Source organism: Plectropomus leopardus, chromosome 4 (genome assembly GCF_026936395.1).
Source record: "Plectropomus leopardus strain MGB_pleo_1.0 chromosome 4, ASM2693639v1, whole genome shotgun sequence".
Lineage (NCBI taxonomy): Eukaryota > Metazoa > Chordata > Actinopteri > Perciformes > Serranidae > Plectropomus > Plectropomus leopardus.
The window spans coordinates 29487600-29513638 of NC_142179.1; the positions used below are offsets into that span (position 1 = coordinate 29487600).

Sequence of the window (26039 nt, forward strand, 5' to 3'; positions counted from 1 at the left end):
TTAGGCTTTTTTTGGCCTTTGTTTCCACTTTGTATTCTATGACGCGTTTCTACAAGCTATAATATGTTGTTTTTAGCCATTTTTGGGACATGTCAAAATTTGACATTTTTGCCATAGTATAGTATGCGATTTTTAGCCATTTTCTAAACATGCTAAATTTTGACGTTTTTGGCTTTTTTTGGCCTTTGTTTCCACTTTGTATTCTATGACGCGTCTCTACAAGCTATAATTTGTCATTTTTAGCCATTTTTGGGACATGTCAAAATGTGACATTTTTGCTATACTATAGTATGCGATTTTTGCCAATTTTTTCAACATGCTAAATTCTGACGTTTGGGGCCTTTTTTGGCCCTTGTTTGGACTTTGTATGCTATGACCCATCTCTACAAGCTATAATATGTTGTTTGTTGCCATTTTTGGGACATGTCAAAATGTGACATTTTTGCCATACTATAGTATGCGATTTTTGGCCATTTTTTCAACATGGTAAATTCTGACTTTTTAGGCTTTTTTTGGCCTTTGTTTCCACTTTGTATTCTATGACGCGTTTCTACAAGCTATAATATGTTGTTTTTAGCCATTTTTGGGACATGTCAAAATTTGACATTTTTGCCATAGTATAGTATGCGATTTTTAGCCATTTTCTAAACATGCTAAATTTTGACGTTTTTGGCTTTTTGTGGCCTTTGTTTCCACTTTGTATTCTATGACGCGTCTCTACAAGCTATAATTTGTCATTTTTAGCCATTTTTGGGACCTGTCAAAATTTGACATTTTTGCCATACTATAGTATGCGATTTTTGGCCATTTTTTCAACATGCTAAATTCTGACTTTTTAGGCCTTTTTTGGCCTTTGTTTCCACTTTGTATAACATGACACGTTTCTACAAGCTTTAATATGTCGTTTGTAGCCATTTTTGGGACACGTCAAAATTTGATATTTTTGCCATAGTATAGTATGCGATTTTTGGCCATTTTTTCAACATGCTAAATTATGACGTTTTGGGTCTTTTTTGGCCTTTGTTTCCACTTTGTACACTATGACGCATCTCTACAAGCTATAATATGTTGTTTGTAGCCATTTTTGGGACATGTCCAAATTTGACATTTTTGCCATACTATAGTATGCGATTTTTGGCAATTTTTCCAACATGCTAAATTCTGACGTTTGGGGCCTTTTTTGGCCCTTGTTTGGACTTTGTATGCTATGACCCATCTCTACAAGCTATAATATGTTGTTTGTTGCCATTTTTGGGACATTTCAAAATTTGACATTTTTGCCATACTATAGTATGCGATTTTTGGCCATTTTTTCAACATGCTAATATCTGACTTTTTAGGCCTTTTTTGGCCTTTGTTTCCACTTTGTATTCTATGACGCGTTTCTACAAGCTATAATATGTTGTTTTTAGCCATTTTTGGGACATGTCAAAATTTGACATTTTTGCCATAGTATAGTATGCGATTTTTAGCCATTTTCTAAACATGCTAAATTTTGACGTTTTTGGCTTTTTGTGGCCTTTGTTTCCACTTTGTATTCTATGACGCGTCTCTACAAGCTATAATTTGTCATTTTTAGCCATTTTTGGGACATGTCAAAATGTGACATTTTTGCTATACTATAGTATGCGATTTTTGCCAATTTTTTCAACATGCTAAATTCTGACGTTTGGGGCCTTTTTTGGCCCTTGTTTGGACTTTGTATGCTATGACCCATCTCTACAAGCTATAATATGTTGTTTGTTGCCATTTTTGGGACATGTCAAAATGTGACATTTTTGCCATACTATAGTATGCGATTTTTGGCCATTTTTCAACATGCTAAATTCTGACTTTTTAGGCCTTTTTGGCCTTTGTTTCCACTTTGTATTCTATGACGCGTTTCTACAAGCTATAATATGTTGTTTTTAGCCATTTTTGGGACATGTCAAAATTTGACATTTTTGCCATAGTATAGTATGCGATTTTTAGCCATTTTCTAAACATGCTAAATTTTGACGTTTTTGGCTTTTTGTGGCCTTTGTTTCCACTTTGTATTCTATGACGCGTCTCTACAAGCTATAATTTGTCATTTTTAGCCATTTTTGGGACATGTCAAAATGTGACATTTTTGCCATACTATAGTATGCGATTTTTGGCCATTTTTTTCAACATGCTAAATTCTGACTTTTTAGGCCTTTTTTGGCCTTTGTTTCCACTTTGTATAACATGACACGTTTCTACAAGCTTTAATATGTCGTTTGTAGCCATTTTTGGGACACGTCAAAATTTGATATTTTTGCCATAGTATAGTATGCGATTTTTGGCCATTTTTTCAACATGCTAAATTATGACGTTTTGGGTCTTTTTTGGCCTTTGTTTCCACTTTGTACACTATGACGCATCTCTACAAGCTATAATATGTTGTTTGTAGCCATTTTTGGGACATGTCAAAATTTGACATTTTTGCCATACTATAGTATGCGATTTTTGGCCATTTTTTCAACATGCTAAATTCTGACTTTTTAGTCCTTTTTTGGCCTTTGTTTCCACTTTGTATACTATGACGCATATCTGCAAGCTATAATATGTTGTTTGTAGCCATTTTTGGGACATGTCAAAATTTGACATTTTTGCTATACTATAGTATGCGATTTTTGGCCATTTTTTTAACATGCTAATATCTGACTTTTTAGGCCTTTTTTGGCCTTTGTTTCCACTTTGTACACTATGACGCATCTCTACAAGCTATAATATGTCGTTTGTAGCCATTTTTGGGACACGTCAAAATTTGACATTTTTGCCATAGTATAGTATGCGATTTTTAGCCATTTTCTAAACATGCTAAATTTTGATGTTTTTGGCTTTTTTTGGCCTTTGTTTCAGCTTTGTACACTATAGTGCGTCTCTACAAGCTATAATATGTTATTTGTAGCCATTTTTGGGACATGTCAAAATTTGACGTTTTTGCCATACATATAGTATGCGATTTTTGGCCAATTTTTCAACATGCTAAATTCTGACTTTTTAGGCCTTTTTTGGCCTTTGTTTCCACTTTGTATAACATGACGCGTTTCTACAAGCTATAATATGTCGTTTTTAGCCATTTTTGGGACACGTCAAAATTTGATATTTTTGCCATACTATAGTATGCGATTTTTGGCCATTTTCTCAACATGCTAAATTATGACGTTTGGGGCCTTTTTTGGCCTTTGTTTCCACTTTGTATACTATAGTGCGTCTCTAGAAGATATAATATGCAGTTTTTAGCCATTTTTGGAACATTTCAAAATTTGACATTTTTGCTATACTATAGTATGCGATTTTTGGCCATTTTTTCAACATGCTAAATTCTGACTTTTTAGGCCTTTTTTGGCCTTTGTTTCCACTTTGTCTAACATGACGCGTTTCTACAAGCTATAATATGTCGTTTTTAGCCATTTTTGGGACACGTCAAAATTTGATATTTTTGCCATACTACAGTATGCGATTTATGGCCATTTTCTCAACATGCTAAATTATGACGTTTGGGGCCTTTTTTGACCTTTGTTTCCACTTTGTATACTATAGTGCGTCTCTAGAAGATATAATATGCAGTTTTTAGCCATTTTTGGAACATTTCAAAATTTGACATTTTTGCCATACTATAGTATGCGATTTTTGGACATTTTTTTCAACATGCTAAATTATGATGTTTTGGGTCTTTTTTGGCCTTTGTTTCCACTTTGTACACTATGACGCATCTCTACAAGCTATAATATGTTGTTTGGAGCCATTTTTGGGACATGTCAAAATTTGACATTTTTGCCATACTATAGTATGCGATTTTTGGCCATTTTTTCAACATGCTAAATTCTGACTTTTTAGGCCTTTTTTGGCCTTTGTTTCCACTTTGTATACTATGACGCGTTTCTACGAGCTATAATATGTCGTTTTTAGCCATTTTTGGGACCTGTCAAAATTTGACATTTTTGCCATACTATAGTATGCGATTTTTGGCCATTTTTTCAACATGCTAAATTATGACATTTTTGGCCTTTTTTGGCCTTTGTTTCCACTTTGTATACTATGACGCATCTCTACAAGCTATAATATGTCATTCGTAGCCATTTTGGGGACACGTCAAAATGTGACATTTTTGCCATACTATAGTATGCGATTTTTGGCCATTTTTTCGACATGCTAAATTATGACGTTTGGGGTCTTTTTTGGCCTTTGTTTCCACTTTGTATACTATAGTGCGTCTCTAGAAGCTATAATATGCAGTTTTTAGCCATTTTTGGAACATGTCAAAATTTCACATTTTTGACATACTATAGTATGCGATTTTTGGCCAATTTTTCAACATGCTAAATTATGATGTTTTTAGGCCTTTTTGGCCTTTGTTTCCACTTTGTATAACATGACGCGTTTCTACAAGCTATAATATGTCGTTTTTAGCCATTTTTGGGACATGTCAAAATTTGACATTTTTGCCATACTATAGTATGCAATTTTTGGTCATTTTTTCAACATGCTAATATCTGACTTTTTAGGCCTTTTTTGGCCTTTGTTTCCACTTTGTACACTATGACGCATCTCTACAAGCTATAATATGTCGTTTGTAGCCATTTTTGGGACACGTCAAAATTTGACATTTTTGCCATAGTATAGTATGCGATTTTTAGCCATTTTCTAGACATGCTAAATTTTGACGTTTTTGGCTTTTTTTGGCCTTTGTTTCCACTTTGTATACTATGACACATTTCTACAAGCTATAATATGTCGTTTTTAGCCATTTTTGGGACACGTCAAAATTTGACATTTTTGCCATACTATAGTATGCGATTTTTGGCCATTTTTTCAACATGCTAAATTCTGACTTTTTAGGCCTTTTTTGGCCTTTGTTTCCACTTTGTATACTATGACGCTTTCTCTGAGCTATAATATGTCATTTTTAGCCATTTTGGGACATGTCAAAATTTGATATTTTTGCTATAGTATAGTATGCGATTTTCTGCCATTTTTTCAACATGCTAAATTATGACGTTTTTGACCTTTTTTTGGCTTTTTTTCTACTTTGTATACTATAACGCGTCTCTACCATCTGTAATCTGTCATTTTTAGCCATTTTTGGGACATGTCAAAATGTGACATTTTTGCCATACTATAGTATGCGATTTTTGGCCATTTTTTCGACATGCTAAATTATGACGTTTGGGGTCTTTTTTGGCCTTTGTTTCCACTTTGTATACTATAGTGCGTCTCTAGAAGCTATAATATGCAGTTTTTAGCCATTTTTGGAACATGTCAAAATTTCACATTTTTGACATACTATAGTATGCGATTTTTGTCCAATTTTTCAACATGCTAAATTATGATGTTTTTAGGCCTTTTTGGCCTTTGTTTCCACTTTGTATAACATGACGCGTTTCTACAAGCTATAATATGTCGTTTTTAGCCATTTTTGGGACTTGTCAAAATTTGACATTTTTGCCATACTATAGTATGCGATTTTTGGCAATTTTCTCAACATGCTAAATTATGACGTTTGGGGCCTTTTTTGGCCTTTGTTTCCACTTTGTATACTATGACGCGTTTCTACAAGCTATAATATGTCGTTTTTAGCCATTTTTGGGACACGTCAAAATTTGACATTTTTGCCATACTATAGTATGCGATTTTTGGCCATTTTTTCAACATGTTAAATCATGACATGTTTGGCCTTTTTTGGCCTTTGTTTCCACTTTGTATACTACAACACATCTCTACAAGCTATAATATGTCGTTTGTAGCCAATTTTGGAACAAGTCAAAATTTGACATTTTTGCCATACTATAGTATGCGATTTTTGGCCATTTTCTCAACATGCTAAATTATGACGTTTGGGGCCTTTTTTGGCCTTTGTTTCCACTTTGTATACTATAGTGCGTCTCTAGAAGCTATAATATGCAGTTTTTAGCCATTTTTGGAACATGTCAAAATTTGACATTTTTGCCATACTATAGTATGCGATTTTTGGCCATTTTTTCAACATGCTAAATTATGACGTTTGGGGCCTTTTTTGGCCTTTGTTTCCACTTTGTATAACATGACGCGTTTCTACAAGCTATAATATGTCGTTTTTAGCCATTTTTGGGACACGTCAAAATTTGACATTTTTGCCATACTATAGTATGGTGTTTTTGGCCATTTTTTTCACATGCTAAATTATGAAGTTTTTGACCTTCTTTGGCCTTTGTTTCCACTTTGTACATTATGACGCATCTTTACAAGCTATAATTTGTCATTTTTAGCCATTTTTGGGACTTGTCAAAATTTGACATTTTTGCCATACTATAGTATGCGATTTTTGGCAATTTTCTCAACATGCTAAATTATGACATTTTTTGGCCTTTTTTGGCCTTTGTTTCCACGTTGTATACTGTAACGTGTCTACAAGCTATAATATGTCTTTTTTAGCCATTTTTGGGACATGTCAAAATTTGACATTTTTGCCATACTATAGTATGCGATTTTTGGCAATTTTCTCAACATGCTAAATTATGACGTTTGGGCCTTTTTTGGCCTTTGTTTCCACTTTGTATACTATAGTGCGTCTCTACAAGCTATAATATGCAGTTTTTAGCCATTTTTGGAACATGTCAAAATTTGACATTTTTGCCATACTATAGTATGCGATTTTTGGCCATTTTTTCAACATGCTAAATTATGACTTTTTAGGCCTTTTTTGGCCTTTGTTTCCACTTTGTCTAACATGACGCGTTTCTACAAGCTATAATATGTCGTTTTTAGCCATTTTTGGGACACGTCAAAATTTGATATTTTTGCCATACTATAGTATGTGATTTTTGGCCATTTTTTCAACATGCTAAATTATGACGTTTGGGGCCTTTTTTGGCCTTTGTTTCCACTTTGTATACTATAGTGCGTCTCTACAAGCTATAATTTGTCATTTTTAGCCATTTTTGGGACATGTCCAAATTTGACATTTTTGCCATGCTATAGTATGCGATTTTTGCCCATTTTTTCAACATGCTAAATTATGACGTTTTGGGCCTTTTTTGTTCTTTATTTCCACTTTGTATACTATAATGCGTCTCTACAAGCTATAATATGTCGATTATAGCCATTTTGTTGGGACATGTCAAAATTTGATATTTTTGCTATAGTATAGTATGCGATTTTCTGCCATTTTTTCAACATGCTAAATTATGACTTTTTAGGCTTTTTTTGGCCTTTGTTTCCACTTTGTATACTATGACGCGTCTCTACAAGCTATAATATGTCATTTTTAGCCATTTTTGGGACATGTCAAAATTTGACATTTTTGCCATACTATAGTATGCGATTTTTGGCCATTTTTTCAACATGCTAAATTATGACATTTTTGGCCTTTGACCTTTTTTTTCCTCTTTGTATACTATCACAAGTTTCTACAAGCTATAATATGTCATTTTTAGCCATTTTTGGGACACGTCAAAATTTGACATTTTTGCCATACTATAGTATGCGATTTTTGGTCATTTTTTCAACATGCTAAATTATGACGTTTGGGGCCTTTTTTGGCCTTTGTTTCCACTTTGTATACTATAGTGCGTCTCTACAAGCTATAATTTGTCATTTTTAGCCATTTTTGGGACATGTCCAAATTTGACATTTTTGCCATGCTATAGTATGCGATTTTTGCCCAATTTTTCAACATGCTAAATTATGAATTTTTAGGCCTTTTTGGCCTTTGTTTCCACTTTGTATAACATGACGCGTTTCTACAAGCTATAATATGTCGTTTTTAGCCATTTTTGGGACATGTCAAAATTTGACATTTTTGCCATACTATAGTATGCGATTTTTGGCCATTTTTTCAACATGCTAAATTATGACGTTTGGGGCCTTTTTTGGCCTTTGTTTCCACTTTGTATACTATGACGCGTTTCTACAAGCTATAATTTGTCATTTTTAGCCATTTTTGGGACACGTCAAAATTTGACATTTTTGCCATACTATAGTATGTGATTTTTGGCCATTTTTTCAACATGCTAAATTATGACGTTTTGGGTCTTTTTTGGCCTTTCTTTCCACTTTGTGCACTATGACGCATCTCTACAAGCTATAATATGTTGTTTTTAGCCATTTTTGGGACATGTCCAAATTTGACATTTTTGCCATGCTATAGTATGCGATTTTTGCCCATTTTTTCAACATGCTAAATTATGACTTTTTAGGCCTTTTTTGGCCTTTGTTTCCACTTTGTATAACATGATGTGTTTCTACAAGCTATAATATGTCGTTTTTAGCCATTTTTGGGACATGTCAAAATTTGACATTTTTGCCATACTATAGTATGCGATTTTTGGCCATTTTTTCAACATGCTAAATTATGACTTTTTAGGCCCTTTTTGGCCTTTGTTTCTACTTCATTATAACATGACGCTGCGTTTCTACAAGCTATATGTCGTTTTCAGCCATTTTTGAGACATGTCAAAATTTGAATCGTTTTGCATACTATAGTATGCGATTTTTGGCCATTTTTTCAACATGCTAAATTCTGACTTTTTAGGCCTTTTTTGGCCTTTGTTTCCACTTTGTCTAACATGACGCGTTTCTACAAGCTATAATATGTCGCTTTTAGCCATTTTTGGGACATGTCAAAATTTGACATTTTTGCCATACTATAGTATGCGATTTTTGCCCATTTTTTCAACATGCTAAATTATGACGTTTTGGGTCTTTTTTGGCCTTTCTTTCCACTTTGTGCACTATGACGCATCTCTACAAGCTATAATATGTTGTTTGTAGCCATTTTTGGGACATGTCCAAATTTCACATTTTTGCCATAGTATAGTATGCGATTTTTGCCCATTTTTTCAACATGCTAAATTCTGACTTTTTAGGCCTTTTTTGGCCTTTGTTTCCACTTTGTATTCTGTGACGCGTCTCTACAAGCTATAATTTGTCATTTTTAGCCATTTTTGGGACTTGTCAAAATTTGACATTTTTGCCATACTATAGTATGCGATTTTTGGCAATTTTCTCAACATGCTAAATTCTGACTTTTTAGGCCTTTTTTGGCCTTTGTTTCCACTTTGTATTCTATGACGCGTTTCTACAAGCTATAATTTGTCATTTTTAGCCATTTTTGGGACACGTCAAAATTTGACATTTTTGCCATACTATAGTATGTGATTTTTGGCCATTTTTTCAACATGCTAAATTATGACGTTTTGGGTCTTTTTTGGCCTTTGTTTCCACTTTGTACACTATGACGCATCTCTACAAGCTATAATATGTTGTTTGTAGCCATTTTTGGGACATGTCCAAATTTGACATTTTTGCCATACTATAGTATGCGATTTTTGCCCATTTTTTCAACATGCTAAATTCTGACTTTTTAGGCCTTTTTTGGCCTTTGTTTCCACTTTGTATAACATGATGTGTTTCTACAAGCTATAATATGTCGTTTTTAGCCATTTTTGGGACATGTCAAAATTTGACATTTTTGCCATACTATAGTATGCGATTTTTGGCCATTTTTTCAACATGCTAAATTATGACTTTTTAGGCCCTTTTTGGCCTTTGTTTCTACTTCGTATAACATGACGCGTTTCTACAAGCTATAATATGTCATTTTTAGCCATTTTTGGGACACGTCAAAATTTGACATTTTTGCCATACTATAGTATGCGATTTTTGGCCATTTTCTCAACATGCTAAATTATGACGTTTGGGGCCTTTTTTGGCCTTTGTTTCCACTTTGTATACTATAGTGCGTCTCTAGAAGCTATAATATGCAGTTTTTAGCCATTTTTGGAACATGTCAAAATTTGACATTTTTGCCATACTATAGTATGCGATTTTTGGCCATTTTCTCAACATGCTAAATTGTGATGTTTGGTGTCTTTTTTTGCCTTTTCAAATGATACTATGAGTTTTCTGTTATGACTTATGAAGGATGGAGACACCTGTTGAAGCTTCAACCAGCACATGTTTAATATGAGTAAAAGTATGAGTATACAATTGTCATTACAACTACAACAAACATAAGTACAATAAACAAGTACAGGATAAATGAAGATGAGTACAATGACCAACTAAAAGAAGGCGACAAATGAGGACAAGTACAACAAAGACGACCGCTCGGATCAGCCCAGATGGAGACAAGACTAATTGCAGACTGACACAAAACACAGAAAGCTGGCTGACATCAATCACATAGAAAAGCAGTAAAATTTATACAATGATGCAACGTATATGGTAGGTATCAATTACTAACATGTCAGGTACTAGCCTTCTTTTAAGGAATGAGGCATGTTTAATTGTTGTCTAAATTTACTGGCACTGGTACAGCTCAGGCATCCATGGTCAACTTACAGGCACTAAAACTTTGCTGTATATAGATAGGTATTTCCTTGATGTAGACATGAGTCCTGATCAAAGTATGGAGAATGCATAATCATAAAAATACATAGTAACATTAGAACATGTCAAAATTTGACATTTTTGCCATACTATAGTATGCGATTTTTGGCCATTTTTTCAACATGCTAATATCTGACTTTTTAGGCCTTTTTTGGCCTTTGTTTCCACTTTGTATACTATGACGCGTTTCTACAAGCTATAATATGTCATTTTTAGCCATTTTTGGGACACGTCAAAATTTGATATTTTTGCCATACTATAGTATGCGATTTTTGGCCATTTTCTCAACATGCTAAATTATGACGTTTGGGGCCTTTTTTGACCTTTGTTTCCACTTTGTATACTATAGTGCGTCTCTAGAAGATATAATATGCAGTTTTTAGCCATTTTTGGAACATTTCAAAATTTGACATTTTTGCCATACTATAGTATGCGATTTTTGGCCATTTTTTTCAACATGCTAAATTATGATGTTTTGGGTCTTTTTTGGCCTTTGTTTCCACTTTGTACACTATAACGCATCTCTACAAGCTATAATATGTTGTTTGGAGCCATTTTTGGGACATGTCCAAATTTCACATTTTTGCCATAGTATAGTATGCGATTTTTGGCCATTTTTTCAACATGCTAAATTCTGACTTTTTAGGCCTTTTTTGGCCTTTGTTTCCACTTTGTATACTATGACGCGTTTCTACGAGCTATAATATGTCGTTTTTAGCCATTTTTGGGACACGTCAAAATTTGACATTTTTGCCATACTATAGTATGCGATTTTTGGCCATTTTTCAACATGCTAAATTATGACTTTTTAGGCTTTTTTTGGCCTTTGTTTCCACTTTGTATAACATGGCGCGTTTCTACAAGCTATAATTTGTCATTTTTAGCCATTTTTGGGACACGTCAAAATTTGACATTTTTGCCATACTATAGTATGCGATTTTTGGCCATTTTCTCAACATGCTAAATTATGACGTTTGGGGCCTTTTTTGACCTTTGTTTCCACTTTGTATACTATAGTGCGTCTCTAGAAGATATAATATGCAGTTTTTAGCCATTTTTGGAACATTTCAAAATTTGACATTTTTGCCATACTATAGTATGCGATTTTTGGCCATTTTCTAAACATGCTAAATTATGATGTTTTGGGTCTTTTTTGGCCTTTGTTTCCACTTTGTATACTATAGTGCGTCTCTAGAAGCTATAATATGCAGTTTTTAGCCATTTTTGGAACATGTTAAAATTTGACATTTTTGCCATACTATAGTATGCGATTTTTGGCCATTTTTTCAACATGCTAAATTCTGACTTTTTAGGCCTTTTTTGGCCTTTGTTTCCACTTTGTATAACATGACGCGTTTCTACAAGCTATAATATGTCGTTTTTAGCCATTTTTGGGACCTGTCAAAATTTGACATTTTTGCCATACTATAGTATGCGATTTTTGGCCATTTTTCAACATGCTAAATTCTGACTTTTTAGGCCTTTTTTGGCCTTTGTTTCCACTTTGTATTCTATGACGCGTCTCTACAAGCTATAATTTGTCATTTTTAGCCATTTTTGGGACCTGTCAAAATTTGACATTTTTGCCATACTATAGTATGCGATTTTTGGCCATTTTTCAACATGCTAAATTATGACTTTTTAGGCTTTTTTTGGCCTTTGTTTCCACTTTGTATTCTATGACGCGTCTCTACAAGCTATAATTTGTCATTTTTAGCCATTTTTGGGACATGTCAAAATTTGACATTTTTGCCATACTATAGTATGCGATTTTTGGCCATTTTTTCAACATGCTAAATTCTGACTTTTTAGGCCTTTTTTGGCCTTTGTTTCCACTTTGTCTAACATGACGCGTTTCTACAAGCTATAATATGTCATTTTTAGCCATTTTTGGGACACGTCAAAATTTGATATTTTTGCCATACTATAGTATGCGATTTTTGGCCATTTTCTCAACATGCTAAATTATGATGTTTTGGGTCTTTTTTGGCCTTTGTTTCCACTTTGTACACTATGACGCATCTCTACAAGCTATAATATGTCGTTTTTAGCCATTTTTGGGACATGTCAAAATTTGTCATTTTTGCCATACTATAGTATGTGATTTTTGGCCATTTTTTCAACATGCTAATATCTGACGTTTGGGGCCTTTTTTGGCCTTTGTTTCCACTTTGTATACTATAGTGCGTCTCTACAAGCTATAATTTGTCATTTTTAGCCATTTTTGGGACATGTCAAAATTTGACATTTTTGCCATAGTATAGTATGCGATTTTTGGCCAATTTTTCAACATGCTAAATTATGACGCTTTAGGCTTTTTTTTGGCCTTTGTTTCCACTTTGTATAACATGGCGCGTTTCTACAAGCTATAATTTGTCATTTTTAGCCATTTTTGGGACACGTCAAAATTTGACATTTTTGCCATACTATAGTATGCGATTTTTGGCCATTTTTTCAACATGCTAAATTCTGACTTTTTAGGCCTCTTTTGGTCTTTCTTTCCACTTTGTATTCTATGACGCATCTCTACAAGCTATAATTTGTCATTTTTAGCCATTTTTGGGACACGTCAAAATTTGACATTTTTGCCATACTATAGTATGCGATTTTTGGCCATTTTTTCAACATGCTAAATTCTGACTTTTTAGGCCTTTTTTGGCCTTTGTTTCCACTTTGTACACTATGACACATCTCTACAAGCTATAATATGTCATTTTTAGCCATTTTGGGGACATGTCAAAATTTGACATTTTTGCCATACTATAGTATGCGATTTTTAGCCATTTTCTAAACATGCTAAATTATGACTTTTTGGGGCCTTTTTTTTTGGCCTTTGTTTCCACTTTGTATTCTATGACACGTCTCTACAAGCTATAATTTGTCATTTTAGCCATTTTGGGACATGTCAAAATTTGACATTTTTGCCATACTATAGTATGTGATTTTTGGCCATTTTTCAACATGCTAAATTATGACGTTTTGGGTCTTTTTTGGCCTTTCTTTCCACTTTGTGCACTATGACGCATCTCTACAAGCTATAATATGTTGTTTGTAGCCATTTTTGGGACATGTCCAAATTTGACATTTTTGCCATAGTATAGTATGCGATTTTTGGCCATTTTTCAACATGCTAAATTATGACTTTTTAGGCCTTTTTTGGTCTTTGTTTCCACTTTGTATTCTATGACGCATTTCTACAAGCTATAATTTGTCATTTTTAGCCATTTTTGGGACACATCAAAATTTGAAATTTTTGCCATACTATAGTATGCGATTTTTGGCCATTTTTCAACATGCTAAATTATGACTTTTAGGCCTTTTTGGCCTTTTTTCCCACTTTGTTTACTATAGTGCGTCTCTACAAGCTATAATATGCAGTTTTTAGCCATTTTTGGGACATGTCAAAATTTGACATTTTGCCATACTATAGTATGCGATTTTGGCCATTTTTCAACATGCTAAATTATGACTTTTTAGGCCTTTTTTGGCCTTTGTTTCCACTTTGTATAACTATAGTCCTTCTCTACAAGCTATAATATATGTCGTTTTAGCCATTTTGGGACATGTCAAAATTTGACATTTTTGCCTATAGTATGCAATTTTTGGCCATTTTTCAACATGCTAAATTCAGACTTTTTAGGCCTTTTTTGGCCTTTGTTTCCACTTTGTCTAACATGACGCGTTTCTACAAGGTATAATATGTCGTTTTTAGCCATTTTTGGAACATGTCAAAATTTCACATTTTTGACATACTATAGAATGTGATTTTTGTCCAATTTTTCAACATGCTAAATTATGAATTTTTAGGCCTTTTTGGCCTTTGTTTCCACTTTGTATAACATGACGCGTTTCTACAAGCTATAATATGTCGTTTTTAGCCATTTTTGGGACATGTCAAAATTTGACATTTTTGCCATACTATAGTATGCGATTTTTGGCCATTTTTTCAACATGCTAAATTATGACGTTTTGGGTCTTTTTTGGCCTTTGTTTCCACTTTGTATTCTATAACGCATCTCTACAAGCTATAATATGTTGTTTGGAGCCATTTTTGGGACATGTCAAAATTTGACATTTTTGCCATACTATAGTATGCGATTTTTGGCCATTTTTCAACATGCTAAATTCTGACTTTTTAGGCCTTTTTTGGCCTTTGTTTCCACTTTGTCTAACATGACGCTGCTTTCTACAAGCTATAATATGTCGTTTTTAGCCATTTTTGGGACCTGTCAAAATTTGACATTTTTGCCATACTATAGTATGCGATTTTTGGCCATTTTTTCAACATGTTAAATTCTGACTTTTTAGGCCTTTTTTGGCCTTTGTTTCCACTTTGTATAACATGGCTGCTTTCTACAAGCTATAATATGATATGTCGTTTTTAGCCATTTTGGGGACATATCAAAATTTGACATTTTTGCCATAGTATAGTATGCGATTTTTGGCCGTTTTCTAAACATGCTAAATTATGACGTTTTTGGCTTTTTTTGGCCTTTGTTTCCACTTTGTATAACATGACGCGTTTCTACAAGCTATAATATGTCGTTTTTAGCCATTTTTGGGACACATCAAAATTGACATTTTTGCCATAGAATAGTATGCGATTTTTGGCCTTTTTTTCAACATGCTAAATTTAGACATTTTGGCCTTTTTGGCCTTTGTTTCCACTTTGTATTCTATGACGCACCTCTACAAGCTATAATATGTCATTTTTAGCCATTTTTGGGACACGTCAAAATTTGACATTTTTGTCATACTATAGTATGCGATTTTTGGCCATTTTTTCAACATGCTAAATTATGACATTTTTGGCCTTTTTTGGCCTTTGTTTCCCCTTTGTATACTATGACGCATCTCTACAAGCTATAATATGTCGTTTGTAGCCATTTTTGGGACATGTCAAAATTTGACATTTTTGCCATAGTATAGTATGCGATTTTTAGCCATTTTTTCAACATGCTAAATTCTGACTTTTTAGGCCTTTTTTGGCCTTTGTTTCCACTTTGTATACTATGACGCGTTTCTACGAGCTATAATATGTCGTTTTTAGCCATTTTTGGGACACGTCAAAATTTGACATTTTTGCCATAGTATAGTATGCGATTTTTGGCCATTTTTTCAACATGCTAAATTATGACTTTTAGGCCTTTTTGGCCTTTGTTTCCACTTTGTATACTATGACGCGTTTCTACGAGCTATAATATGTCGTTTTTAGCCATTTTTGGGACACGTCAAAATTTGACATTTTTGCCATAGTATAGTATGCGATTTTTGGCCATTTTTTCAACATGCTAAATTCTGACTTTTTAGGCCTTTTTTGGCCTTTGTTTCCACTTTGTCTAACATGACGCGTTTCTACAAGCTATAATATGTCATTTTTAGCCATTTTTGGGACACGTCAAAATTTGATATTTTTGCCATACTATAGTATGCGATTTTTGGCCATTTTCTCAACATGCTAAATTATGACGTTTGGGGCCTTTTTTGACCTTTGTTTCCACTTTGTATACTATAGTGCGTCTCTAGAAGATATAATATTTAGTTTTTAGCCATTTTTGGAACATTTCAAAATTTGACATTTTTGCCATACTATAGTATGCGATTTTTGGCCATTTTTTCAACATGCTAAATTATGATGTTTTGGGTCTTTTTTGGCCTTTGTTTCCACTTTGTACACTATGACGCATCTCTACAAGCTATAATATGTTGTTTGGAGCCATTTTTGGGACATGTCAAAATTTGACATTTTTGCCATACTATAGTATGCGATTTTTGGCCATTTTTTCAACATGCTAAATTCTGACTTTTTAGGCCTTTTTTGGCCTTTGTTTCCACTTTGTATACTATGACGCGTTTCTACAAGCTATAATATGTCGTTTTTAGCCATTTTTGGGACATGTTAAAATTTGACATTTTTGCCATAGTATAGTATGCGATTTTTGGCCATTTTCTAAACATGCTAAATTTTGATGTTTTGGGTCTTTTTTGGCCTTTGTTTCCACTTTGTATTCTATGACGCGTCTCTACAAGCTATAATTTGTCATTTTTAGCCATTTTTGGGACCTGTCAAAATTTGACATTTTTGCCATACTATAGTATGCGATTTTTGGCCATTTTTTCAACATGCTAAATTCTGACTTTTTAGGCCTTTTTGGCCTTTGTTTCCACTTTGTATAACATGATGCGTTTCTACGAGCTATAATATGCAGTTTTTAGCCATTTTTGGAACATTTCAAAATTTGACATTTTTGCCATACTATAGTATGCGATTTTTGGCCATTTTTTTCAACATGCTAAATTATGATGTTTTGGGTCTTTTTTGGCCTTTGTTTCCACTTTGTACACTATGACGCATCTCTACAAGCTATAATATGTCGTTTGTAGCCATTTTTGGGACATGTCAAAATTTGACATTTTTGCCATACTATAGTATGCGATTTTTGGCCATTTTTTCAACATGCTAAATTCTGACTTTTTAGGCCTTTTTTGGCCTTTGTTTCCACTTTGTATAACATGATGCGTTTCTACAAGCTATAATATGTCGTTTTTAGCCATTTTTGGGACATGTCAAAATTTGTCATTTTTGCCATACTATAGTATGTGATTTTTGGCCATTTTTTCAACATGCTAATATCTGACGTTTGGGGCCTTTTTTGGCCTTTGTTTCCACTTTGTATACTATAGTGCGTCTCTAGAAGCTATAATTTGTAGTTTTTAGCCATTTTTGGGACATGTCCAAATTTGACATTTTGCCATACTATAGTATGCGATTTTTTGGCCATTTTTCAACATGCTAAATTATGATGTTTTAGGCCTTTTTTGGCCTTTGTTTCCACTTTGTATACTATGAAGCGTGTCTACAAGCTATAATATGTCATTTTAGCCATTTTGGAACATGTCAAAATTTGACATTTTGCCATACTATAGTATGCGATTTTTGGCCATTTTTTCAGCATGCTTAATTATGACATTTTGGGCCTTTTTTGGCCTTTGTTTCAACTTGGTATGCTATGACACGTCTCTACAAGCTATAATATGTCATTTTTAGCCATTTTTGGGACATGTCAAAATTTGACATTTTTGCCATTTATGGCCATTTTTTCAATATGCTAAATTATGACCTTTTTGGCCTTTTTTGGCCTGTGTTTGCACTTTGTATACTATGACGCATCTCTACAAGCTATAATAATTTGTTTTTGGCCATTTTTGTGACATGTCAAAATGTGACATTTTTGTCATAGTATAGTATGCGATTTTTGGCCATTTTTCAACATGCTAAATTCTGACTTTTTAGGCCTTTTTTGGCCTTTGTTTTCACTTTGTATACTATAGTGCGTCTCTACAAGCTATAATATGCAGTTTTTAGCCATTTTTGGGACACATCAAAATTTGAAATTTTTGCCATAGTATAGTATGCGATTTTTGGCCATTTTCAACATGCTAAATTATGATGTTTAGGCCTTTTTTGACCTTTGTTTTCACTTTGTATACTATAGTGCGTCTCTACAAGCTATAATATGCAGTTTTTAGCCATTTTTGAGACCTGTCAAAATTTTACATTTTTTCCATACTATAGTATGCGATTTTTGGCCATTTTTTCAACATGCTAAATTATGATGTTTTGGGTCTTTTTTGGCCTTTGTTTCGACTTTGTATGTATTAGTGCTATTCTGCAAGCTATAATATGCAGTTTTTAGCCATTTTTGGGAAATGTCAAAATTTGACATTTTTGCCATACTATAGTATGCGATTTTTGGCCATTTTTCAACATGCTAAATTCAGACTTTTTAGGCCTTTTTTGGTCTTTGTTTCCACTTTGTCTAACATGACGCGTTTCTCCAAGCTATAATATGTCGTTTTTAGCCATTTTTGGGACATGTCAAAATTTGACATTTTTGCCATACTATAGTACGCGATTTTTGTCCAATTTTTCAACATGCTAAATTCTGACTTTTTAGGTCTTTTTTGGCCTTTGTTTCCACTTTGTATAACATGACGCGTTTCTACAAGCTATAAGATGTCGTTTTTAGCCATTTTTGGGACATGTCAAAATTTGACATTTTTGCCATACTATAGTATGCGATTTTTGGCCATTTTTCAACATGCTAAATTATGACGTTTGGGTCTTTTTGGCCTTTGTTTCCACTTTGTACACTATGACGCATCTCTACAAGCTATAATATGTTGTTTGTAGCCACTTTTGGGACATGTCAAAATTTGACATTTTTGCCATACTATAGTATGCGATTTTGGCCATTTTTCAACATGCTAAATTCTGACGTTTTAGGCCTTTTTTGGACTTTGTTTCCACTTTGTATCCCATGACGCGTTTCTACAAGCTATAATATGTCGTTTTTAGCCATTTTTGGGACCTGTCAAAATTTGACATTTTTGCCATACTATAGTATGCGATTTTTGGCCATTTTTTCAACATGCTAAATTTTGATGTTTTTGGCTTTTTTTGGCCTTTGTTTCCACTTTGTATAACATGACGCGTTTCTACAAGCTATAATATGTCGTTTTTAGCCATTTTTGGGACCTGTCAAAATTTGACATTTTTGCCATACTATAGTATGCGATTTTTGGCCATTTTTTCAACATGCTAAATTCTGACTTTTTAGGCCTTTTTTGGCTTTTGTTTCCACTTTGTATAACATGACGCGTTTCTACAAGTTATAATATGTCATTTTAGCCATTTTGGGACATGTCAAAATTTGACATTTTTGCCATACTATAGTATGCGATTTTTTGGCCATTTTTCAACATGCTAAATTCTGACTTTTTAGGCCTTTTTGGCCTTTGTTTCCACTTTGTATAACATGGCGCGTTTCTACAAGTTATAATATGTCGTTTTTAGCCATTTTTGGGACATGTCAAAATTTGACATTTTTGCCATACTATAGTATGCGATTTTTGGCCATTTTTTCAACATGTTAAATTCTGACTTTTTAGGCCTTTTTTGGCCTTTGTTTCCACTTTGTATAACATGGCGCGTTTCTACAAGCTATAATATGTCGTTTTTAGCCATTTTTGGGACACGTCAAAATTTGACATTTTTGCCATAGTATAGTATGCGATTTTTAGCCATTTTCTAAACATTCTAAACTCTGAATTTTTAGGCCTTTTTTGGCTTTTGTTTCCACTTTGTATAATATGACACGTTTCTACAAGCTATAATGTCGTTTTTAGCCATTTTTGGGACATGTCAAAATTTGACATTTTTGCCATAGAATAGTATGCGATTTTTGGCCTTTTTTTCAACATGCTAAATTTAGACATTTTTGGCTTTTTTTGGTCTTTGTTTCCACTTTGTATTCTATGACGCATCTCTACAAGCTATAATTTGTCATTTTTAGCCATTTTTGGGACACGTCAAAATTTGAAATTTTTGCCATACTATAGTATGCGATTTTTGGCCTTTTTCTAAACATGCTAAATTCTGACATTTTTGGCCTTTTTTGGCCTTTGTTTCCACTTTGTACACTATGATGCATCTCTACAAGCTATAATATGTCATTTTTAGCCATTTTTGGGACACGTCAAAATTTGACATTTTTGCCATACTATAGTATGCGATTTTTGGCCATTTTTTCAACATGCTAATATCTGACTTTTTAGGCCTTTTTTGGCCTTTGTTTCCACTTTGTACACTATGACACATCTCTACAAGCTATAATATGTCATTTTTAGCCATTTTGGGGACATATCAAAATTTGACATTTTTGCCATAGTATAGTATGCGATTTTTCGCAATTTTTAACATTCTAAACTCTGACTTTTTAGGCCTTTTTTGGCTTTTGTTTCCACTTTGTATAACATGAAGCGTGTCTACAAGCTATAATTTGTCATTTTTAGCCATTTTTGGGACATGTCAAAATTTGACATTTTTGCCATACTATAGTATGCGATTTTTAGCCATTTTCTAAACATGCTAAATTTTGATGTATTTGGCTTTTTTTGGCCTTTGTTTCCACTTTGTATTCTATGACACGTCTCTACAAGCTATAAGTTGTCATTTTTAGCCATTTTTGGGACATGTCCAAATTTGACATTTTTGCCATAGTATAGTATGTGATTTTTGGCCATTTTTTCAACATGCTAAATTATGACGTTTTGGGTCTTTTTTGGCCTTTCTTTCCACTTTGTGCACTATGACGCATCTCTACAAGCTATAATATGTTGTTTGTAGCCATTTTTGGGACATGTCCAAATTTGACATTTTTGCCATAGTATAGTATGCGATTTTTGGCCATTTTTCAACATGCTAAATTCTGACTTTTTAGGCCTTTTTTGGCCTTTGTTTTCACTTTGTATACTATAGTGCGTCTCTACAAGCTATAATATGCAGTTTTTAGCCATTTTTGGGACACATCAAAATTTGAAATTTTTGCCATAGTATAGTATGCGATTTTTGGCCATTTTTCAACATGCTAAATTCTGACTTTTTAGGCCTTTTTTGGCCTTTGTTTTCACTTTGTATACTATAGTGCGTCTCTACAAGCTATAATATGCAGTTTTTAGCCATTTTTGGAACATGTCAAAATTTGACATTTTTGCCATACTATAGTATGCGATTTTTGGCCATTTTCTAAACATGCTAAATTATGACGTTTTTGGCTTTTTGTGGCTTTTGTTTCGACTTTGTATGTATTAGTCCTTCTCTACAAGCTATAATATGCAGTTTTTAGCCATTTTTGGAACATTTCAAAATTTGACATTTTTGCCATACTATAGTATGCAATTTTTGGCCATTTTTCAACATGCTAAATTCAGACTTTTTAGGCCTTTTTTGGCCTTTGTTTCCACTTTGTCTAACATGACGCGTTTCTACAAGGTATAATATGTCGTTTTTAGCCATTTTTGGGACATGTCAAAATTTGACATTTTTGCCATACTATAGTACGCGATTTTTGTCCAATTTTTCAACATGCTAAATTCTGACTTTTTAGGTCTTTTTTGGCCTTTGTTTCCACTTTGTATAACATGACGCGTTTCTACAAGCTATAAGATGTCGTTTTTAGCCATTTTTGGGACATGTCAAAATTTGACATTTTTGCCATACTACAGTATGCGATTTTTGGCCATTTTTTCAACATGCTAAATTATGACGTTTTGGGTCTTTTTTGGCCTTTGTTTCCACTTTGTACACTATGACGCATCTCTACAAGCTATAATATGTTGTTTGTAGCCACTTTTGGGACATGTCAAAATTTGACATTTTTGCCATACTATAGTATGCGATTTTTGGCCATTTTTTCAACATGCTAAATTCTGACGTTTTAGGCCTTTTTTGGACTTTGTTTCCACTTTGTATCCCATGACGCGTTTCTACAAGCTATAATATGTCGTTTTTAGCCATTTTTGGGACCTGTCAAAATTTGACATTTTTGCCATACTATAGTATGCGATTTTTGGCCATTTTTTCAACATGCTAAATTTTGATGTTTTTGGCTTTTTTTGGCCTTTGTTTCCACTTTGTATAACATGACGCGTTTCTACAAGCTATAATATGTCGTTTTTAGCCATTTTTGGGACCTGTCAAAATTTGACATTTTTGCCATACTATAGTATGCAATTTTTTGGCCATTTTTTCAACATGCTAAATTCTGACTTTTTAGGCCTTTTTTGGCTTTTGTTTCCACTTTGTATAACATGACGCGTTTCTACAAGTTATAATATGTCGTTTTTAGCCATTTTTGGGACATGTCAAAATTTGACATTTTTGCCATACTATAGTATGCGATTTTTGGCCATTTTTTCAACATGTTAAATTCTGACTTTTTAGGCCTTTTTTGGCCTTTGTTTCCACTTTGTATAACATGGCGCGTTTCTACAAGTTATAATATGTCGTTTTTAGCCATTTTTGGGACATGTCAAAATTTGACATTTTTGCCATACTATAGTATGCGATTTTTGGCCATTTTTTCAACATGTTAAATTCTGACTTTTTAGGCCTTTTTTGGCCTTTGTTTCCACTTTGTATAACATGGCGCGTTTCTACAAGCTATAATATGTCGTTTTTAGCCATTTTTGGGACACGTCAAAATTTGACATTTTTGCCATAGTATAGTATGCGATTTTTAGCCATTTTCTCAACATTCTAAATTCTGACTTTTTAGGCCTTTTTTGGCTTTTGTTTCCACTTTGTATAACATGACGCGTTTCTACAAGTTATAATATGTCGTTTTTAGCCATTTTTGGGACATGTCAAAATTTGACATTTTTGCCATAGAATAGTATGCGATTTTTGGCCTTTTTTTCAACATGCTAAATTTAGACATTTTTGGCTTTTTTTGGTCTTTGTTTCCACTTTGTATTCTATGACGCACCTCTACAAGCTATAATTTGTCATTTTTAGCCATTTTTGGGACACGTCAAAATTTGAAATTTTTGCCATATTATAGTATGCGATTTTTGGCCTTTTTCTAAACATGCTAAATTCTGACATTTTTGGCCTTTTTTGGCCTTTGTTTCCACTTTGTACACTATGATGCATCTCTACAAGCTATAATATGTCATTTGTAGCCATTTTTGGGACATGTCAAAATTTGACATTTTTGCCATAGTATCGTATGCGATTTTTGGCCATTTTCTAAACATGCTAAATTTTGATGTTTTTGGCTTTTTTTTGGCCTTTGTTTCCACTTTGTTTTCTGTGACGCGTCTCTACAAGTTATAATTCGTCATTTTTAGCCATTTTTGGGACATGTCAAAATTTGACATTTTTGCCATACTATAGTATGCGATTTTTGGCCATTTTTTCGGCTTTTGTTTCCACTTTGTATAACATGACGCGTTTCTACAAGTTATAATATGTCGTTTTTAGCCATTTTTGGGACATGTCAAAATTTGACATTTTTGCCATAGTATAGTATGTGATTTTTGGCCATTTTTTCAACATGCTAAATTATGACGTTTTGGGCCTTTTTTGGCCTTTGTTTCCACTTTGTGCACTATGACGCATCTCTACAAGCTATAATATGTTGTTTGTAGCCATTTTTGGGACATGTCCAAATTTGACATTTTTGCCATAGTATAGTATGCGATTTTTGGCCATTTTTCAACATGCTAAATTATGACTTTTTAGGCCTTTTTTGGTCTTTGTTTCCACTTTGTATTCTATGACGCATCTCTACAAGCTATAATTTGTCATTTTTAGCCATTTTTGGGACACATCAAAATTTGAAATTTTTGCCATAGTATAGTATGCGATTTTTGGCAATTTTTCAACATGCTAAATTCTGACTTTTTAGGCCTTTTTTGGCCTTTGTTTCCACTTTGTATACTATAGTGCGTCTCTAGAAGCTATAATATGCAGTTTTTAGCCATTTTTGGGACATGTCAAAATTTGACATTTTTATGACATTCAAAATTTTTTCTTCAATCTTTTTTCGACATACTATACTATGGCATTTTCAGTCATTTTTCTGACATGCTTAATTATGATCTTTTTTGGCCTTTGTTTCCACTTTGTATGCCATGATGCAAATCTTCAAGCTATAATATGAGATTTCCAGCCATGTTTATCACATGTCAAAATTTGACTTTTTTCAACATAGTATACTATGGCATTAGGTGCAGTTCTGACCATAGATGCGACCTATTTCCCCTATGACTAACACATTATTTTTTTAAATTTGGTCACAGTTATCTTTAAAATGTCTTAAAAGGCATGTAATCTAAGTGCCTGATAGACAAAAGTAGACAAATGCAGGGTGTCTACATCTGTTATTTACTACATTAACGCATGTTTATGTAACCTTTTATGTTTTGTGTGCGCAGACAGCAGTGAGGTCCGTTGCAGGGAGCTGCAGCGCAGGTGTGAGGAGCTGGAGGCGCAGCTGAAGAAGAAGGAGGAGGAGAACACAGAACTGCTGCGGGACCTTGAGCAGAAGAACGCCATGATCTCCGTCCTGGAAAACACCATAAAGGAAAGGGAGAAGAAATATCTGGAGGAGCTCAAGATGAAGAGTCACAAACTGGCTGTTTTGTCAGGAGAGCTGGAGCAGAGAGCGAGCACTATCGCTTACCTCACCTCACAGCTTCACGCCACCAAGAAGAAGCTGTTAGCCGGCAGTTCGTCTGAGGCCAGCCCCAATGTCAGTCCAGTCACGTCATACAAGCCCACGCCTCCACCGGCCAAGGACAGGCAGCCTGAAACCCCACGGCGCCGCATGAAGAAGAGTCTCTCCCAGCCTCTTCACCCAGAACTGACAGAGGTGTACCGCCTCGGCTCGGACGGTAGGCGGCTGGTTCTGCGGGAGCCAGTAGAGGCAATGCCCGACCCCACACCCTTCCTGCAGGCTGGGAGAGACTCTCCTGAGCCACAGGTTGTGCGAGAACGGCCAGCGGTTATCCCTCCTATCGCCTCTGAGCGCCCTCCTGTTGTTCCACTGGGGGCTACGGCCAGCCCTCGTCACAGCCCCGCTCGGGACCGTCAGTACAGGGCTCACGTAGGCGTGGCGCACCGCATCCCACATGGCAACCCTCCTCTGGCCCCACCGCAAGCAGAGCTGGAGACACTGGCAGTGGACCAGGTCAGTGAGGAGAAGGTCGTGCGGAAGCGCTCAGGAGCCGACAGGACAGTTTAACAGTGCAACGCTAACACGCACATAAACACACACCTACTGTATACACACTGCAAGAGCAGGACGGAGCCTGACCCACTGTGTAGCCTGCTTTTTACGCAACACTGCAATATAAAAAAGTACAAAATTATAATTTTGTTCATGGTATTCCATAAAGACTTCTGTTTTTCTTGATATACATTAGTAAAGGACTCCTATAAAGCATGCCAAATGTTTCTTATTTACAGTGAGATCTTGTATTATACACACCTTCACTCTTTGCTTCAACTTTCTCTGCATTCTGTCTTACATGGTGCACACAACGAACTTTCAGCCAAATATCTGCATCAGTGCCTGCTCGACCGGATAGACCATACACAAGCTGTGTAGCTTAGTCATGGCTCATAGTTATCTTTACATATCTCTGTCTGCTCCATCTTCTCAATAAACAGTCTGGACGTTAAGTATCAACAAACTATATAACAAGATATCTGCAGCTGCATAGGATAGGCCTGCAATTATTAAACTAATACTCCCCGAATGTCTTTCATCTTCTTGTGTTGTCAGGAAGATAACGGTACTGTAAGTACGAGCTGCGTAATGTGCAACCTAGATTTGCTGGTGCGAGGTGAAAGAGCTGTAATTTCACCTTTCCTTTGCTGGCTTGCAAAAACAGCAGCGTTGTGTAAATGCAGTATGAAACGATGGTGACCAGAGCGTGTACTTGTGTGTGTGAGAGAAAGTCTGTTTCAGAGAGAGACAATGAAGGCCATTGAGAGGATGAAGTTTTGGCTTCAACAGTATCCATTGATGTTATTTGTGATACAAGGGCATTTTTGAAAACACTGCTGTAATAGGATTTTGTGATATTATTGACTGTACTTTATAAAGGCTGTACATTTGTAATGAATTCTTTTTTAATTTATTGTTTAATAGAGAACACAAAAGCACCTCAGATATTGACAGTAGCCACTGCACCACCAACATGACGGTAATTATAATCACTTAATAATCTGCTTTTCACATTAATATCACTTGTCCTTGAAGTATACGTATGAATCAATACAATAAAGCAATGCTTTTTTTGTTTGGTTA

The 26039-nt window shown here is 34.4% G+C and overlaps 1 protein-coding gene across 2 annotated transcripts in view; it reads left to right on the forward strand.

The window, feature by feature from the left end:
• ccdc92 (coiled-coil domain containing 92) overlaps nt 1-26039 on the forward strand; it is a 36670-nt gene extending 10631 nt beyond the window's left edge. For both annotated transcript variants that reach the window (XM_088077063.1, XM_042488702.2), the window contains one exon: nt 24160-26039. In XM_088077063.1, the coding sequence (XP_087933189.1) occupies nt 24160-24968 (809 nt within the window). In that variant the 3' untranslated portion in view covers nt 24969-26039. The remainder of the gene's footprint in view (nt 1-24159) is intronic.